This window comes from Triticum aestivum, chromosome 1D (assembly GCF_018294505.1).
Source record: "Triticum aestivum cultivar Chinese Spring chromosome 1D, IWGSC CS RefSeq v2.1, whole genome shotgun sequence".
NCBI lineage: Eukaryota > Viridiplantae > Streptophyta > Magnoliopsida > Poales > Poaceae > Triticum > Triticum aestivum.
Genome location: NC_057796.1, coordinates 423,592,924 through 423,610,652, shown reverse-complemented (window position 1 = coordinate 423,610,652; position 17,729 = coordinate 423,592,924). Strand labels below are relative to the sequence as shown.

General features: G+C 44.3%; 2 protein-coding genes across 2 annotated transcripts; both read right to left on the bottom strand.

Moving 5' to 3' along the window:
* Positions 1-3,831: 3,831 nt before the first annotated feature.
* Positions 3,832-4,888, bottom strand: LOC123172575 (ethylene-response factor C3-like). Its single transcript, XM_044589530.1, has one exon. It carries the CDS (start codon positions 4,872-4,874, stop codon positions 4,035-4,037), a length of 840 nt encoding a protein of 279 aa, XP_044445465.1. The 5' UTR covers positions 4,875-4,888; the 3' UTR covers positions 3,832-4,034.
* Positions 4,889-6,625: 1,737 nt separating this feature from the next.
* Positions 6,626-15,238, bottom strand: LOC123182581 (coilin). The gene is made up of 13 exons (XM_044595211.1): positions 14,948-15,238; positions 14,688-14,752; positions 13,785-14,057; positions 13,372-13,551; positions 12,658-12,724; positions 11,985-12,053; positions 10,796-10,988; positions 9,365-9,399; positions 8,028-8,333; positions 7,846-7,917; positions 7,511-7,666; positions 7,147-7,426; positions 6,626-7,057 (listed from the first exon to the last, which is right to left on the bottom strand). Exons 1-13 carry the CDS (start codon positions 15,152-15,154, stop codon positions 6,795-6,797), a joined length of 2,166 nt encoding a protein of 721 aa, XP_044451146.1. The 5' UTR covers positions 15,155-15,238; the 3' UTR covers positions 6,626-6,794.
* Between the last annotated feature and the right edge of the window lie 2,491 nt (positions 15,239-17,729).

Sequence of the window (17,729 nt, the reverse complement as noted above, 5' to 3'; positions counted from 1 at the left end):
TGCATTCACGTTACATAGGGCACCATCTAAATCTGTTGAGACGACACCGTATGAACTGTGATTTGGCAAGAAACCTAAGTTGTCGTTTCTTAAAGTTTGGGGTTACGATGCTTATGTGAAGAAGCTTTGGCCTGATAAGCTCGAACCCAAATCGGAAAAGTGCGTCTTCATAGGATACCCAAAAGAAACTGTTGGGTACACCTTCTATCACAGACCCGAAGGCAAGATCTTTGTTGCTAAGAATGGACCCTTTCTAGAGAAGGAGTTTCTCTCGAAAGAAGTGAGTGAGAGGAAAGTAGAACTTGATGAGGTAATTGTCCTTCTCTTGAATTGGAAACTAGCTCATCACAGAAAACCGTTCCCGTGATGCCTACACCAACTAGAGAGGAAGCTAATGATAATGATCATGAAACTTCAGATCAAGTTACTACCAAACCTCGTAGGTCAACCAGAGCATGTTCCGCACGAGAGTGGTACGGTAATCCTGTCCTGGAAGTCATGTTACTAGACCATGACGAACCTACGAACTATGAGGAAGCGATGATGAGCCCAGATTCCGATAAATGGCTTGAGGCCATGAAATCTGAAATAGGATCCATATATAAGAATGTGTGGACTTTGGTGGACTTGCCCGATGATCGGCAAGCCATTGAGAATAAATGGATCTTCAAGAGGAAGACGGGCGCTGATGCTAGTGTTACTATCTACAAAGCTCGAATTGTCGCAAAAAGTTTTTCGGCAAGTTCAAGGTGTTGACTACGATGAGTTTTTCTCACTCGTATCGATGCTTAAGTCTGTCTGAATCATGTTAGCAATTGCTGTATTTTATGAAATCTGGCAAATGGATATCAAAACTACATTCCTTAATGGATTGATTAAAGAAGAGTTGTATATGATGCAACCAGAAGGTTTTGTCAATCCTAAAGGTGCTAACAAAATGTGCAAGCTCCAGCGATCCATCTATGGACTGGTGCAAGCATCTCGGAGTTGGAATATACGCTTTGATGAGTTGATCAAAGCATATAGTTTTATACAGACTTGCGGTGAAGTATGTATTTACAAGAAAGTGAGTGGGAGCACTACAGCCTTTCTGATAAGTATATGTGAATGACATATTGTTGATCGGAAATGATGTAGAATTTTCTGGAAAGCATAAAGGAGTGTTTGAAAGGAGTTTTTCAAAGAAAGACCTCGGTGAAGCTGCTTATATATTGGGCATCAAGATCTATAGAGATAGATCAAGACGCTTGATAAGATTTTTCAATGAGTACATACCTTGACAAGATTTTGAAGTAGTTCAAAATGGAATAGTCAAAGAAGGAGTTCTTGCCTGTATTGCAAGGTGTAAAGTTGAGTAAGACTCAAAACCCGACCACGGCAGAAAATAGAAAGAGAATGAAAGTCATTTCCTATGTCTCAGCCATAGGTTCTATAAAGTATGCTATGTTGTGTACCAGACCTATTGTGTACCTTGCCATGGGTTTGGCAAGGGGGTACGATAGTGATCCAGGAGTGGATCACTGGACAGCGGTCAAAGTTATCCTTAGTTACCTAAGAGGACTAAGGAAATATTACTCGGTTATGGAGGTGATAAAGAGTTCGTCGTAAAGAGTTACGTCGATGCAAGCTTTTACACCGATCCTGATGACTCTAAGTCTCAATCTGGATACATATTGAAAGTGGGAGCAATTAGCTAGAGTAGCTCCCGAGATTCGATCATCGGTATCTTCATACCTAGTTCAATCTCGTTACCAGCAAGTCTCTTTACTGGTTCTGTAATACATCACCTTGTGACTAACTCCTTAGTCGTTTGTTTGCAAGCTTATGATGTGTATTACCGAGAGGGCCCAGAGATACCTCTCCGATACTCGGAGTGACAAATCCTAATCTTCATCTATGCCAACTCAACAGACACCTTCAGAGATACCTATAGAGCATCTTTATGATCACCCAGTTACGTTGTGACGTTTGATAGCACACAAGGCATTCCTTCAGTATCCGGGAGTTGCATAATCTCATAGTCGAAGGAATATGTATTTGACATGAAGAAAGCAATAGCAATAAAACTGAACGATCATTATGCTAAGCTAACATATGGGTCTTGTCCATCACATCATTCTCCTAATGATGTGATCCCGTTATCAAATGACAACACATGTCCATGGTTAGGAAACCTTAATCATCTTTGATCAACGAGCTAGTCTAGTAGAGGCTTACTAGGGACACGGTATTTGTTTATGTATTCACACATGTATTTAAGTTTCCGATCAATACAATTCTAGCATGAATAATAAACCTTTATCATGAATAAGGAAATATAAAATAACAACTTTATTGTTGTCTCTATGGCATATTTCCTTCAGCGGCCTCCAAAGCCCGAGCCTCGGAGGTCTCCCCAACGATGGGGGTCTGGAGGGCCTGGACGTTTCGGCGATGCAGCTCTTCCCTCTGCTCTGCAGTGAGGGCTTGGGGCTAGTACTTGTCATGATCACGCGACGGGCCACCGCTGTCGCCGCCGTGACGGAATCCGAGCGGACTGCGCTGGGAGTTGACCATGAGGACTTCCGCCGCGGGATCATTACTTTCGCACTCGGAAAGTGTATCTGAATGACCAGTCGGCAGATCGAACAATCCGTAGAGGGATTCGACGGGCTCAATTGCCATGACTTGAGGGGTGGTCGACTGGCGAGCAACCGCGTGCTTCACCCACTGCTGGAGCCGCGAACGACCGGATCGCTTGCAACGGCGGACGGCGGGGAGCGAAGACGCCACGGGAGCTGACCGATACTGAGTCGACGGCTACCGTAGGAGGACGCCGCAGGCACTCGCGTGCGCCGCCCCGCGGATGGGGAGGGCCTCGACGTCGAGGAGGCTTCTTGGAGCCGGGCGGAGTCGTCGGCGATGAAGACGAGCGCACCGAGACGGATCTCGTGACCCAGAGCCAAACCACCGCCGGAAACCATGTTGATGGAGATCGAAACTTGCAACCTCGCCCGAAGTCGCTCAGACACCTGCCCCACGGTGGGCGCCAACTGTCGTGGGAATGATTTTGACAGTAAGAGTAGGGGGTACGTAGGAGGAGGCAGTGTCCTAGCTACGCGAGGTTGTACGCACAGATTTACGAGTTCAGGCCCCTTTCGGAGGAGGTAATAGCCCTACGTCTCGGTGTCGCGGAGGCTTGTCGATTGGATGTGATGTTACAAGGGGTGCGAACCCTTGTGCCAGAGGGGAGGGGTGGCGTATATAGAGTGCGTCTGGCCCCTCGCAGCCCTCAGTTACACAGGGGTTTAATGAGAGTTATGTCTTGAACATTACTGGTGATGCCCGCAATAAATGGTCTTTATGACGACGGAGTGAATGCCTGACTGTTGCCATCCTGGGGTGACTTTAGGCCTTCTGTGTTCCGAGTGGGTTCTTGTATGGTCGAGTGAAATTATCATGGTCGAGTGGAATTGGGATATCCGAGTGGAATCTTCCGGCGAGTGGAATGCACTTTAGGGCGATTTCAATCGGTATCTTCTGTTGAACCTTGTAGGCCTTAGACTCTAGAGTAGTACTTTGGATATGATGTCTAGGTCAGGCCTAAAACCCTACTCTAGATAGATGTCATGGACTGCTACCAACACAAAACATTGACACCAAACATCGACTTGCGGGCATGTTTGGACTTTGGACTTGACCTGGTCGATCAGGACATGCATGCATCTTGTTTTCAGTTCACTTTACCCGCCACTGGAAAAAACTAACAACAATCCCATGTACCTTTTGTGTTTCTTTTTTAATAGAAAAAAAACAGCGACCCAAGCCACACAATTCGAACTTGGCGCCTATGAACTATCTACAACCATGCATTCATTTTGACTGGATTCAAACCCAAACATTTGTCACAAAAACAGCAAACCTTTTCTCAATCCTACAGAAGCTATCTAAATTCTGGAACGAGACCCGACCAGCAACAGCAACAGGGAAGGGGAGACCGAAGAAAGAACTACACAAATGGCGATCAATCCATCGTTGCCAACTCTCTTCTTGCATCAGATGGAATGATTGCTCGAGCGCCATGAACCGGAGGCCGAGGCCGTCATGCCGTCGGCGGCGCCGAGCAGTTCCTCGAGGTACTCCGCGCCAAGGTCCTCCAGCTCCATCGCCACGCCCTCCGGCCGCCCACGGGCGGACTTGGCTATTTTGCGGCACGGCGACGACGCCGTGGCCTTTCGGCTCCGCATGGAGTGCCGCCGCTTGAGCGCCAGCACGGGCGACACCCCGTGGGCGCGGCCGCGCACGTCTTCCCCCGCGCCCTCGAGCGAGCGGCGGACCTGGTCGGCGGGGAAGTTGAGGACGGCGGCGCCGCCGCGCATGGCGAAGGCCGCCTGGTCGTAGGCGAGCGCCGCCGCCTCCGGGCTCTCGAACGTGCCCAGCCACACCCTGACCCCGTTCCGCGTCGAGTCCCGGATCTCCGCCGCGAACTTGCCCCATGGCCGCTTCCGCACGCCGCGGAACGCGCGCCCGGCGTCCACCGCGGCGTCGGTGGCCTCCTGCTTCAGCGGCTCCACCGCTGCCCCGTGCGCGGAGGCGCCCTGGTGCCGGGAGAGCATGCTGAGCAGGAGCTTCTCGTCGGCGTCGCTGGTGTCGAACGGCAGCGGAGGCGGCGTGGCCGGGGCGTGGTGCTGGCAGGTGCTCCACGTAGACGGCACGGAGTCGGCGGAGCCGGTGGAGGAGCCCGGCGAGTGGAGGGGAAATGCTGCTGCTGCCGCCGCTGCTGCTCGGTGGTGCGTGGTCATGGCACGGCGCGCCAAGAAGTTGACGACGCCGGTGGTGAGCCGCGGCGACGTGGAAGAAGAAGAAGGCGTGCACGTGCTGCTTGGATCGGCCATGGAATGTTCCGTTGATGTGGAGTTGAAAGTTGAAACGACCGGAAGCGCGCCTCCATGATTTTTATACCGGCGACAGGAGTTGGTTGGGAAGAGAACGAAGCAGGGGAGGGTAATATTGGGATCATATAAAAATGCTCTGTTTCCTGGTTTCCCGACTGTTTCCGGATGCCTTTGCCTGCCTACTTGCCTTGCTTTGCCGGGGCTCCACAAAATGCAGGAATGTTACACTACAGCAATTGTGAAAGAAGATGATAGTAGCAGCCAAGGTTTTTTATTTCGGAAGCGAAAACCTTTTGGACGTCGCTGAAATACGTGAAATTTCAGAAATTCTCTCGGATTTTGAGTTTTCAAAACTCAGTAAGTTTTAGATTGAATCTGGCTCGAAATTTCAGGGTTACAAGTATTTCGGACCCCACCGAAATATGCGGATCTGTGATCATGGAAAATCATGGTGGTAATATTACTCGTTGTAGCTGAGCTAGCCAACTTAAGTATGATCAAGTGGGAGTTAGCCAGAGGGTGGTAGTGGTGTACACTCCACTGCACTCAAACGGTGAGCGAGCTTAGCCGCACGTGAGTCAATGTTGAGGTCCATTGCACCTGACCTTGTCATATTCGCTCTGAATTAGGCAGTGGCTACCATCTGGCATATTATTACCACCAATCCACCATTCGTCGTCTGGCATCACTCTGAAATTTCCAAGCATAACACACTCCACTGGCTGCAATTTAGCTGGGTGAGACGATTAATTATGTTGCTGCAAATGGTGGTACGTGATGAGGCCGCACGTGAGTCAATATTTGCACCTCACCATCACGTCCTTTTTAATTTGTCCGAAATTTCCAAGCAAGCATAGCCGGTAATTAGGCGGGACGTGCATGCATGCATGGATGCATTGCACCTCGATGGCCCCAGCAGCGCTGCTCCTTGGAATCTTCCTTCTCTCCTTCTTTCGCTTGTTCCTTCCTTCTTCTTTCTTGGTTCCATCATTTAGAGTTTTATTAAGATCGCCACGTGTTAATTAGCTATGTTACGTACGACCGAGTCACTCACTTTGATTGTCTTCAATCGATTCGTTAGAATGTTATAAGAGACAGTTTTATATAGTGACTCCACACATGGAAAATACATTGTATCTACCGAAAACGGCTTTCGTTCCGCTTTATATATATTTATAAAGCGACGACAACCGTATAAACAACAACCGCATACAACTCAAAGCAAACGACAAGTGGACAAATTGAGCGTCGCTTGGAGTCAAGACAGATTATTCACGGATGAGATAAGGTCACAACTCTCCCTCGACCTGGTGAAAATGAAAGGCGAGTGACTCATTCACAACTCTCCCGTTAGCGAGGGAACGCTCACAGAGGACAACGCCACTGTCAACATCGCAATTCGTGCTATTGATTTGACGGTGGATGGTGCATTCGCTCGAAATCACACATTATCTGACATCAGTTCCTTATGATTTAGGATGTTTATTTCACTGTTCTATAGAACCGGAACTACAGTGCTGTCTTTCTTCCCATTGATCTGATTCTGATGCACTGGCGTTTACTGTAAAACTCTGGAAGTTCTGATGCAACAGTGTTGATATTAATCCGGTTGCAAAACTTAAATTATAAAGGCAGGTTTTGAAATGCTTGTAGAAATACGGCCAGATCATGATGTGTTTGTTCGTTTTCGCTTCGTGGTTGTTTTTGCGCCCCGGGTATAATCACTTACTATTTCCCCCAACAACGCAGGATGATCAATTGCATTTACGCGGTCTTTTAAACTCCAAACCGACAGTTAAACATACATTATCTTGTTTCACCACCAAATGGTTTGACAACTGCTAACAGACATCTTCGTTCGGCCAGGCATCGCATACAAAATGACCCGGCAACTCCCGAACGCGCCGTGCTAACACATCATCACTTGCCGTACTTCCGGTTGTTGGGTTTGCCTCCCCTGCCGCCTCCCCTACCGCCTCCCCTGCCACCTCCTCTGCCATTGTTGCCTCTCAGAAGCGCGAGGGTCGGACCAAGGGCGGTGCTTCTCTGCGCTCTATACGACCACGCCGAGGTGCTGGCGTTCTGTTTCCAAGCTCCCCACCCATTGTTCCCCTCGGCTTCATCATCAGGCTTGCCGTTTGGGACCTCGCTGCTTGCCTCCCAGGCCTTATCACGCGTGTTTTCTGCGCAAAAAAACCGTCGTTTCTAAATCAGCGTACAATAGCAAGACCTGCTAGGTGTAGAGGAAGAGATTAGCTATATCGGTCTATACCTGGCGGCGCTTCTGGGCATGGTGGCGCTTCTGGGCCTTTACTGCCATCTGGCACCGAGGTTCCATTCTGGCTATGAACTTTGCCCTTGTTTTTGTCCAAGGCTGGCACCGAGGTTCCATTCTGGCTATGAACTTTGCCCTTGTTTTCGTCCAAGGCGACTGGTTCTCCGACCGGTGATTTGCCTTCCTTCCCTGTTTCTCTAATGGGAGTGCTAAGGTCTGCGGATACCGGCTCGCTGCCCTTCACTAGTCTTACATCGAGAAGGTTGGAGTACTCGATCTGCATGCAGTAGACGTCGAGGGTGATGTTCACCGGGTTTGAGCACGTGGTTAGATTGGAAATTGAACATGGGTGAGTGATTACCTCCAAGGAGCCATCTTCCTTGTAGGGTGACGTATCCACCATCATAGTATCTGACTCGTCCTCGCATGTAATTTCCTCCGTGATGATTGGATGCTCCGGAACAGGTAACAGAATGATGCGCAATGATATCAGATCATACACAAGAACTTTACCAACCTGAAACAGTGTGTAGAATGATGAAACATAGGTTGCCCATATTTAAGCACAGCCGATGGCTCGAACATTTAAGATGCGTTTTGCTTTCATGTTTGCCCTCGCATGTTTGAAGCAACAAATGACCCATGCAGAAGTGCTTCCATAAGAAATTGAAACTTCTAGTAGAAATTGTGTCATACCCGATACGAAGAAATCTCCGGACACCACGAGGAAGACAGCGTAACCAATCGATAAGCAATCAGATCTCCCTCCTGTAACAGAAAAAAAAAATAGGTATGCTCACAAAGAGAATGAAACTAGACAAATAAAATACAGCTTAAGAATAATCAACTTCTGCAAAGCAACTAACAGAAACCAATACCACTGGAAGACGTGTTAGGGGGTACAGAGCTTCAAAGTCCAAAGGTTCGCTGGTAGACTTCCCTTCCTCAGCAACAGATTTTTCCTTTGCTAACAGATCATGATTGATCTCATCGACCTTTTGATTACTGGCCCCAGAAAAAACATTTTCCTCATCCCTACTATCTACCACAAGATGGTTAACTTCAGTATTACTTCCAACTATTTTCCCAAGATTGCCGGTATCAGCACTTTTCTTGTTTGAGCTGTTCATTCCCCACTTCTGTCCCTTCTTTTTGCTCATGGTTCCACCCCACGTGAAATTTGCCTGCAACCACAAGCATAACATCAATGGGAAGTGAAGTTGATGCTGATTTTACTTAACTTAAACATTTTTTTTCTATTTCCCATTTTCATGTACTCCGTTCCTAAATATAAGTCTTTTTAGAGATTCCAATAAGAACTAGATACGGATGTATATAGACATATTTTAGAGTATAGATTCACTCATTTTGCTCCGTATGTAGTCCATATTATAGAATCTCTAGAAAGACTCATATTTAGGAACGGAGGAAGTACGTAAAATGGTCATCTTGATAATGCATAATTCAAATCTACATCTAACTTCTTAGATTTTACGAATCTGCATTATATATTTCTTCGCGTACATGCGCTGGATACCCCATGAAACTTGGGCTAAATATAACGTGGAAAGTGGAAGAACCTATCATTAACACCCTAGGGGGAACCACCTGTAAAGGCTTTAAAAAAATCTGTAAAAAACATATGGGGAAGGGATGATGTTCTGCAAACTATTAACATTTCAGAATAAAACTCAGCCCACATTGGAAGATCTGGAAAGGAAAAGTTCACTCCATTTCTTTGCTTGTTGACTTCACACTCTCTTCCTAGGTGTAGCTTTTTAGGGGAAATTTTCAAGTGTTTTATCTGTTGTTCCCACAATGTTTTGAAAGAGTGGGCGGTTTCTTCTTGAATGTTGTACCCCATCGGGATGAAATAAGCCTCACATCTAAATTTCTTATAAAGGAATATGCTATCTGGAGTACTAATTAATGTGTTAACAAGCTAGATAGTAATTCTGAGTCTAAAGCTAATGAAATAAAAATATAGATGTAGCACAAAATCAGAAGTTAATCCACAAGTCAACATTTAGGTCTTTGCATCTGTTGTCTGTTGAAAAACATTTGGGCAGAACAACGCATCCAATTGAACTGAGGGATAAGCAACATGTTTCAGTAACTACATAGATAGGCCCCAAATTTTAGTTGTTGCAGAAAGATTGAACATTATAGGCATTCCATGATGAATAACAGAAAGGACAAAGAGAAGCAAGTAAACCTGTGCTTCCTTCGCTGATGACGTATTTGGTTCACCTATAAACACAAATAATTCTGTGTTAAACAAAATAAATGATTATTCAGGTAGGGATTGAAGTTTGTACAATGATGTCTATAACACAAGAATGATGATTCCTATATTACTGTTAGAAAAGTTTAAAAAAATACAACTCATGAAGGGAAAATGGAACTGCAATATAGTTGATTCACAGTTTCACACAGAAAAAATATATAGCTCCATAGCCACTTAGACAACTGACTTCCGGGCCAGTTCGTTAGGGGCTTATGGGTGGCTGCCAAAATAAGCTGCCCCCTACCCCGCTTATTCTGGCAGCCCAACCTAAATTTTTAATTTAGAAGCCTAGTGGTTGACCCTTAATTAGTCTCACTGTGATACAAATCTTGGTTCATAGTGGTACCTACTGTGTAGTAGAGGGCAGATGACATTGCTTGAAGGGGATAAAGGTTTTCAGAGAAGGTTGGATATAATCTGAGATACAGAGATGTTGAGAGAGAAAACTAATTCATTGTTCTTGCCTGAAAAGCAAAGATGCAATGCGGTCCCTTCCATGACCTAATAGGACAGATCTCCAATGCCAAGTGAACTTATCTCTAATACACCCAATCTATAAAAATAAATAAACTCGACTAAGTAACTAAAAAGCAAACCAACTATATTAATATTTCCAACTAATGGTGACTATGGACACAGTGAATCCAACTAATGGTGACTGTGGACATAGTGAACAACACAATCTACCAGCAGTGCCACTTTGCAACGGTAAGACTATCCTCCTTGGATATTCTCTCAGAAGATCAATTCAGGAACAAACTTCATAGGCTTGGGAGCAGCACTGTTTTATACTTTCCTAACTTAGCACAATGATCTGCCTTGAGGATCCACCCCTTTCAGGTATAAATAAGCAGATAATTGGTCCACGATGCAAATTATAGGTATTTTCCCGAAAAACACAACATAAATCGTTTGCCTCTTTTATGAATGTCAAATTGCACTGAATGACTACAATAACTCTACCACAAAAACTATGAAAGTAATGTCGTAATAATTTCACTATATTTTGAGCTTCAAGTATGACTCAAGAGTCAAGAGGCGGGACACAAGCAGACAAGCAGCTCATACAACAAAACATAATAAAAACTTGAATAATAGCAAATTATTATCAAGATGTCAAAAAACATTTTCCAGTTGACCATACAGAGCATAGAATGTGTCCATGCTTGGACATGCATAATGGCATGTGTGCAAGCTCACATGCAGTGTAGTCAGGAGCACTACAATTCGTACAAGCTTTCTTTCCCAATGGGGATGATAAACAGATACACTATCAGTGAAGTGCCAATCGACAAATCAACTGTTGCAATGCAGAAAATCGTATTAGCAGCAATTAGCTCTTCACGGGCTCAGGAATACCTGCTGGCTCAAAGCGAATGTGACCAGGACGAACCACAACTGGAACAATATCTTCTGATGCATCAGATTCTTCCTCCTCTGCTTCATGGCTCAAGTGAGGGCCATTCTCATTGCTTGACGGGCAAGGAAGATCATTGTGATTGCTTGAGGATGGACAGTCAGCAGCATTGGCTGATTCCTGGCAGTCCACATTCTACAAATATACATTGTGGATTAATATGTTTGGCTAACACCATTTATGTTTTATGCCTACAATAGATATGAGACCATATTAGGTACGACAATTGTGCTAATCGCATGGGAGATCTAGAGCCACTGGAGTAGGGTACCAATTGAAATACATGAAGGTTCTCTTTCAGCCCCACGTGCAAGTTTAGAACAGACCTTGTTTTGCAACCAACAACCAACATCATTCCTCCTACCGCCTCTGCTGCAGCACCGGGAGCCCTCCCCGTGGAGGCCCATTTCACAGCTGCCACAATTGCCGCGATTCCTCCTGTTGCCTTCGTCTCGGCTGCCACCAGCCGTCCCCATGGGTGAGCTCTCCGTGGCTCGGCTGCATGGCGCGATTTAGGATCGGGATGGGTGAGAGAGGATGATCTCAAAGCGCAGCGCCACGGGGAGAAGGTGGGTCTCGCACGGGAGAGCGGAGCTGGATAGGCTAGCGAGCTGTGTCCGGGAGAGACTGGAATCTGGGTGATAAAGTGGGGATGAGAGGGGAGAGAAGCCATCACCAGACGATTGGGTTCAGAGGATGAATGAAGCATTCAGAAGTAACATGAGTTACAGAATGCTCGTAAAGTAGTACAACCGTAAATCATTAATGAACCCTACTACGGATTCTTAGATAACGATTGCCTTACCAATCTACAGGTTCAAACTCTTGATAGACTCTAATATCAACTCACCGACTGTCTTCTTGAGAGACTTGGGAAAAGGTAGAATTTAAGGAAAGAGCATGGCTTGATTTGAAAAGGTCCACATGTGGATGTGACTAGTGAGATTATTCAAACATCTATTTAAACAACTTATCTCTTTGGCTGCCACTGATCCAACAAAGCTTGGCAGTGGCAGTGGTTCACAAATCTGCAGTGTTATCGGAATTCCTACCCAACATGCCCTAGTAATAAGGATATAAAAGATACCATGTGAAGTCGAAAGAGAACACAAAAAATCGTTACCAAAATACCTCTTTCAGCTTTTCTTTCTCTTGCTTCCTAAGTTGCCTTTTGATTTTCTTACGACGAGCACTTCGACTCTGACAGGACAAAACAAAAACAAAAATACATGTGATAATTAACCAAAATGCAGAGGCAGAAAAACTGTTACATCATAGCTTCTGTTTCAAAATTTTAGTATGCCCGTTATTAGCATATCAAAGAGGAGCTAAAGGAGCATGATCCAGTCCTATCTATTGTCTTATCAAAGCCGAAAGATTAAATCAAATTAAGAGAAGGAAATACAACTCCATCTAAATCTCTAGGCAATTTAAATATCTTATCTTACAAGTAGCATCTGCCGTACATATTTATTTTATAAATGAAAATGCAGTAGAATATATTGGAAAAAATTGAGGTCTATTTTGGCCAAGAACAGATACTTTCTATTACTACGTTTAGCGATGCAATGCCCAACCTGGCCATAAGATTATTATTATTATTTACAATGATCCGTCATTGTGGTATCTTTAGATCAGTTTTGAGAACTTTGGGTCTCATAACGTACTATAGATACATGATAATGTTTACCAACTATAAGAAACATGAAAGTTGATGAGGAAAATATTTACAGCCCAAATAAACTAACAGAGATAGAGCCAATCACTGGATTTCTCTAAAAGCAGAAATGCAGATTACACAAACCGTTTTAGGAATTTGAGTTGTCTGCCCAGCCACCTCAGTTTCGCAACTCAACTCGGTCTTATTGCACCTGAAAATGTTCCAAGATTAATTTTTCGCAAAGATCTAACAGAAAAAGAATGACACTAATTCTAAGATACTCCAGCGTGAACAATATGAAAAGACTGCAAGGGAGTCAATAAGTCTTAGTGTATCATGATAATACCTATTTTTTTAACCAGAATTACTGCTAATACATGTACATACCACTAAATGAACTAGGACGTACTTTGTATTAATGCTCACATTCTGTTGTACATATATAACTAGAAACAAAAATAAAAATAACTGCCATTACAAAAAGGCAAAAACAGTTTTTAAAATGGTGTAACAGAGATAAATGCTGAATCATTAGAAAATGCCATGTTCAAAAAGCTTCTTGCAGTTTATGCAAATATAATGACATGTCATCACTATCTCTTGGTAAGGGACAATGGAACTCCGTACACCTTTAATGCACAAAAGATTATAGCATATCGAGTATATCCAAAGTATGTTGTGGTGATATACTCGATATGCTATAATCATGTAATTTAAACCAATTTAGCACCATTTACTAGTATTGATTTTATTGCTTGGATTGGTACTTTGCCGTCCATGATCCTTGGTAGTACCACTACCAGGAAGAAGAGAACTTGTTTATCGGATGGGGCGGAAAGAAGAAAATTAATATATTACCTGTCAGGTTTTTGCTTTCCATCCAACTCAATAGTACATTCAGTTTGAATATCAGCCTTCTTTTCTTCAATACCAATGGTGGACGGCTTCGACTCTTTGGAACCATGAGAACCCTGATCTTGGCAAATATCATCTACCTTGCTGCACCCGATGTGTTTTACCTTCTTCTGTTTCTTTCTCCTGCATCACCAGATGGGTAGCAGAATCACTTGAACAGAACGCAACACGGGATAGGAGAAGCAAGCAGCCATGAAACCAGATGTGATCTAAATGGGAGTGTAATCATCGATTTAGGGGCGGGGGCGGGGGGGTACATAGCCTTTTACTGTTATGACTTACGAAATTACAGACTGAGTGGTAATCCTTAGTTGGCAAACGGGACAAAAAAATATGGTAACAAACAAGGAGGATACCTTGAGCTCTCAGGTATTTTTGCATCTTCATCTTTCCGTTTCCTCTTGGAGCTTGTATGCCCATTTTCTAGATTGTGGTTGGATGTTACATTTTCTTCAGGCTGATGATCACAATGCACATCTTCTTCTTGGTGCTTACTAGAGTCAATTTGATACTCAATTGCAAGGATTTTATCATCAGTCTGAAGCGGCCGCATTTCTACTTTCTCGGGATCTTCAATACAGTGTACATCGTCATGGTGTACCATTCTCTTGCAAGCTTTCTGTTGAACCCTGCAATCCAAGGAGATGGGATGGTAGCATTGTTGTAAATAACATCATTTCCACAATTTACACGAATGGTTGTATTGAAACTGGAATACTAGATGGAAAAGGTTTTTTTCCTAGCCAAGTAAAAGTGTACATGGAAATTGTTCACCACAAATTTCCTCACCATCCCCATATAAGTATACAACTCAACATGCCAGTGGAAAACAACATGCTACGTCCAAAAACACAGGAGAGTTCTCCTACGGAATGCCATCATTCATGTGAAACTCTAGCTCTTCAAGGATAACATATAATTTACTTATATCATGCCGAACACTTCAAGCATCAGTTATATGGGGATAACTGCCATGCAGATGTCTCGTATGTCCACAGCCCACTCAATCATGGGCATATGAGATTTGACTCGGGGTGATAATCTGTGGGGCTTTCATTTTTCCAGAAGAAATGGCAGATACCCCTACAGTGAGACATAGCATGCGCACCGAGTGAATCTGACATGGGTGCTCTGCATAGCCACAAGCCCACAACCCATCGATTCCCCCAAAACCGGAACCCAGAGATCCAGACGCCACAATGTTACATCAGATACCACATTAAATTCAACGGAAGAAAAATCAATTCTCGACCGAATACCTTATGATATCCTTGTCCCTGAAGATACAGGTCGACTCGAAAGGCGGCAAGGCAAATCCATCCATCTGCGCAGAGAGACAATCCATCAATCCCTGGTACGGAAGCTAAGAATCGACAAAAACAGATGGGGAAAATCCACAAGAATCTAGGAACTGCCCGGAAACCCTCGGGCATTCGTGTACGGGGAGTCCCCGACTGAGAGCCCCATGCGTCACACAAATGCGGAAGGGTGAAGGAGGGGAGGGCGGAGGGCGTCCCACCGTCAAGACGACGCCGCCGGGGCAGGAGCGGTGGAGGCGGAAGCGGGCGGCCACGTGGGCGGAGAGGTCGGCGACGGTGGCGAGCTCGGGCCGGAGGAGGAGCCAGCAGCGCCGGAGGTCCCTCTGCGCCCGCCGGAGGAGGCGGGTCTTGTCGAACACGAGCCGGAGCCTGACCGGCGACGGCGATGGCGCCGGCGGCGTCGCCATTGGCGGTGCGGGAGGGAGGGGGATTTGGGGGTTTCGCTGGGTGGAGAGACTGGTGGAGGCCGTAAAACCCTGGCTCGGTCCGCAGGACGCACCGTGGCGGTATTTTAGGGCCGCTTTTTTTTAGACGTTTCATTAGGCCATTTGCGAGTATTTGAAAATTATAAGTAGAAAAAACACATGATTGTTATGTTTACCAGTAGAATGCCCGTGCGTTGCAACGGGCTTTTTAAAGCACTCTTCATTTGTTCCATTTTTCTTCCCTTAACTAAAATGTTTCTCACGGTGATATGTGAACTCATAAATTTACAACCAAACTAACATATCAAGAGGTAAAAACATATTTATCGAAAAGCATATGTACATCAGATTCGACATTAAGGTTCCGTGTCTGGTAGATTGAGAACCAAAAAAATGATGACTTACCAACAAATCTCATTTATATTTCAGAACATGGTTGTCCTACAATTGTGTGCGTACAAGATCTTTCTCCCCCTTCCTCCCCCCCCCCCCCCTCCCTCGATCTATCGCCCCTCTCTCCCCTCTCTCTCACTCACTCTCTTGATCTCTCTTAATCTTGAATGTGTTGCCTTCTGAAGAGGGCTCTAGCGGTCTAGTAGCCATCTCGTGAGCTGGTCGTCATTCTTGTTGTTGGGGGCGATTGCGAATGAATGAGACATAGGTATGTGAGGCATCACAAAAATGCGATTTCAAAATTTTATTTGAAAAACTTTTCTAGCTCAAACTTCTTATTCAAGTTTGAAAATCAAATCACATGTATAGAAAACATTTTTTTTCACAAACAGTATGGGTGCAAGGAGACATGTATTAGGGCATATGTTGTAGAGGAATACTTTTTATACATGGAAGGAACCAACAAAGAAATAAAATTTTGAGAAAATGTTGGGCACAACTGTATTCTCACATGCGGACCTACAATAGATGTTAGCAAATATATACTCCCTCGGTCATCCCAAAATAAGTGTCTCAACTTTATAGTTGTAGATGGGTATTTTAACTGCTTCATTTCTTGAGACACTTATTTTGGGACGGAGGGAGTACTTCAGAAGTCACAACGACATTCTTAAAAGTGTTATTACCCATCAAAAAAGATATTTATGTTGCATAAACATCAGAAACCAAAATTCAGCCCAATAAAGTGTACTGATCTTAGTTATTAGCATTACTCACTTGATAGGAGCCGTAATAATATGCCCATATGTTGCTCCCTTAAGTCTAAGGGTGAGATCAACAACAGAGAAAAAAATCGACAATGGGAACATGAAGCAGTTAAAATACCCGTCTACAACCATAAATGACGTAGTTTACGTACCACGAGAAAGTATGTTCAGTCCTAGCTTGTCTTACGAGTAATATACTCCCTCCGGTCTTTTTTAGTCTACATATAAGTTTTGTCCGAAGTCAAAGTATCTCTATTTTGACCAAACTTATAGAAAAAAGTATCAACATCCACAATGCCAAATCAATATTATTAGATTCATTATGAAATGTAGCTTCATAATACATATATTTGATATTGTAGATGTTCATATTTTTCAATATAAATTTGGTCAAACATTGCAAAATTTAACTTGACACAAATCTAATACGCGGAGTATAAATGCCGGAGGGAGTATGTAAAACAATTTTTTTCAAGGCTGACAATACTATGTTGTGTCCATAAGACTGAAGATATACTACGAACATGTCACCTTCTAACATGCCTGCAACTCCTGAATTTACTTCCCGGAGGATGATTCAACAATCTTCAAGCGTACAGTAGAAGCTCCATCTTTTCCTTTCCCCACACCCGTGCAAGAATGCCGCAAGTTCCACGTCCACCTCCCTCTTCAGCAAGACTTGACCGACTGCCTCTCCCCTCCGGCTTCCTGCACCTCAAGACCACATAAAAAAAATCAGAAACCACATAAACCGGACCACAAAGCACTGAACAAAATTAGAACATACTTGAAGTCGCATACACCCTGTTTTCCATCGATGGCGCCTACATCCCATGGCACATCAATCATAGGCTAAAACGCTCAGAACTTCCAATGATGACATGATAACAGTGCAGTCTGATGTACAAGAACTCTGATGAAAGCATCACTAAATCTAGCAATACTTGGTTATGTAGTTTCATGCATGAACAATTGAACATTCATACACGCTCAAATAAAGAGAGCATGTTATATATTCAAATTTCGAGCTTGGCACAGAAACTGAACATAGTCTAAAAATTCAAGCATTGGTGTTTTTGATGATCCTGCTAGTACAACTTTTATAGTTAGGATAGTCACCTTACTATTTCCACTTGAAAGAAAGAAAAAACACCAACAATTGGGATGGGTATGGCGATGCGACCCCTCACCCGCGTTCTGCAAAACCTTGTTAGTTGCTAGCATCCATAGCTCCAGCTCACCCCTTCGACTGGCAGCGTGCGAGAGAGCGCACCGGCCGGCCGCTGCTGACTGGCGGGAGCAGGTGAGGAATGCAGCGACACACACACACATCATCATCAAGCAAGCAGCCAAGCACACATAATTATAGAACTAAAACTACAGTTTTCATAGTTGAG

Excerpts from the sequence above, each read along its gene's own strand:
- LOC123172575 (XM_044589530.1), bottom strand. The coding sequence starts at position 4,874 with ATGGCCGATCCAAGCAGCACGTGCACGCCTTCTTCTTCTTCCACGTCG.
- LOC123182581 (XM_044595211.1), bottom strand. The coding sequence starts at position 15,154 with ATGGCGACGCCGCCGGCGCCATCGCCGTCGCCGGTCAGGCTCCGGCTC. Across the intron at positions 10,989-11,984 it reads AGAAAGAAAAGCTGAAAGAG|AATGTGGACTGCCAGGAATC; the intron begins GTATTTTGGTAA and ends GTATATTTGTAG. Across the intron at positions 8,334-9,364 it reads CATCAGCGAAGGAAGCACAG|GCAAATTTCACGTGGGGTGG; the intron begins GTTTACTTGCTT and ends TTGTGGTTGCAG.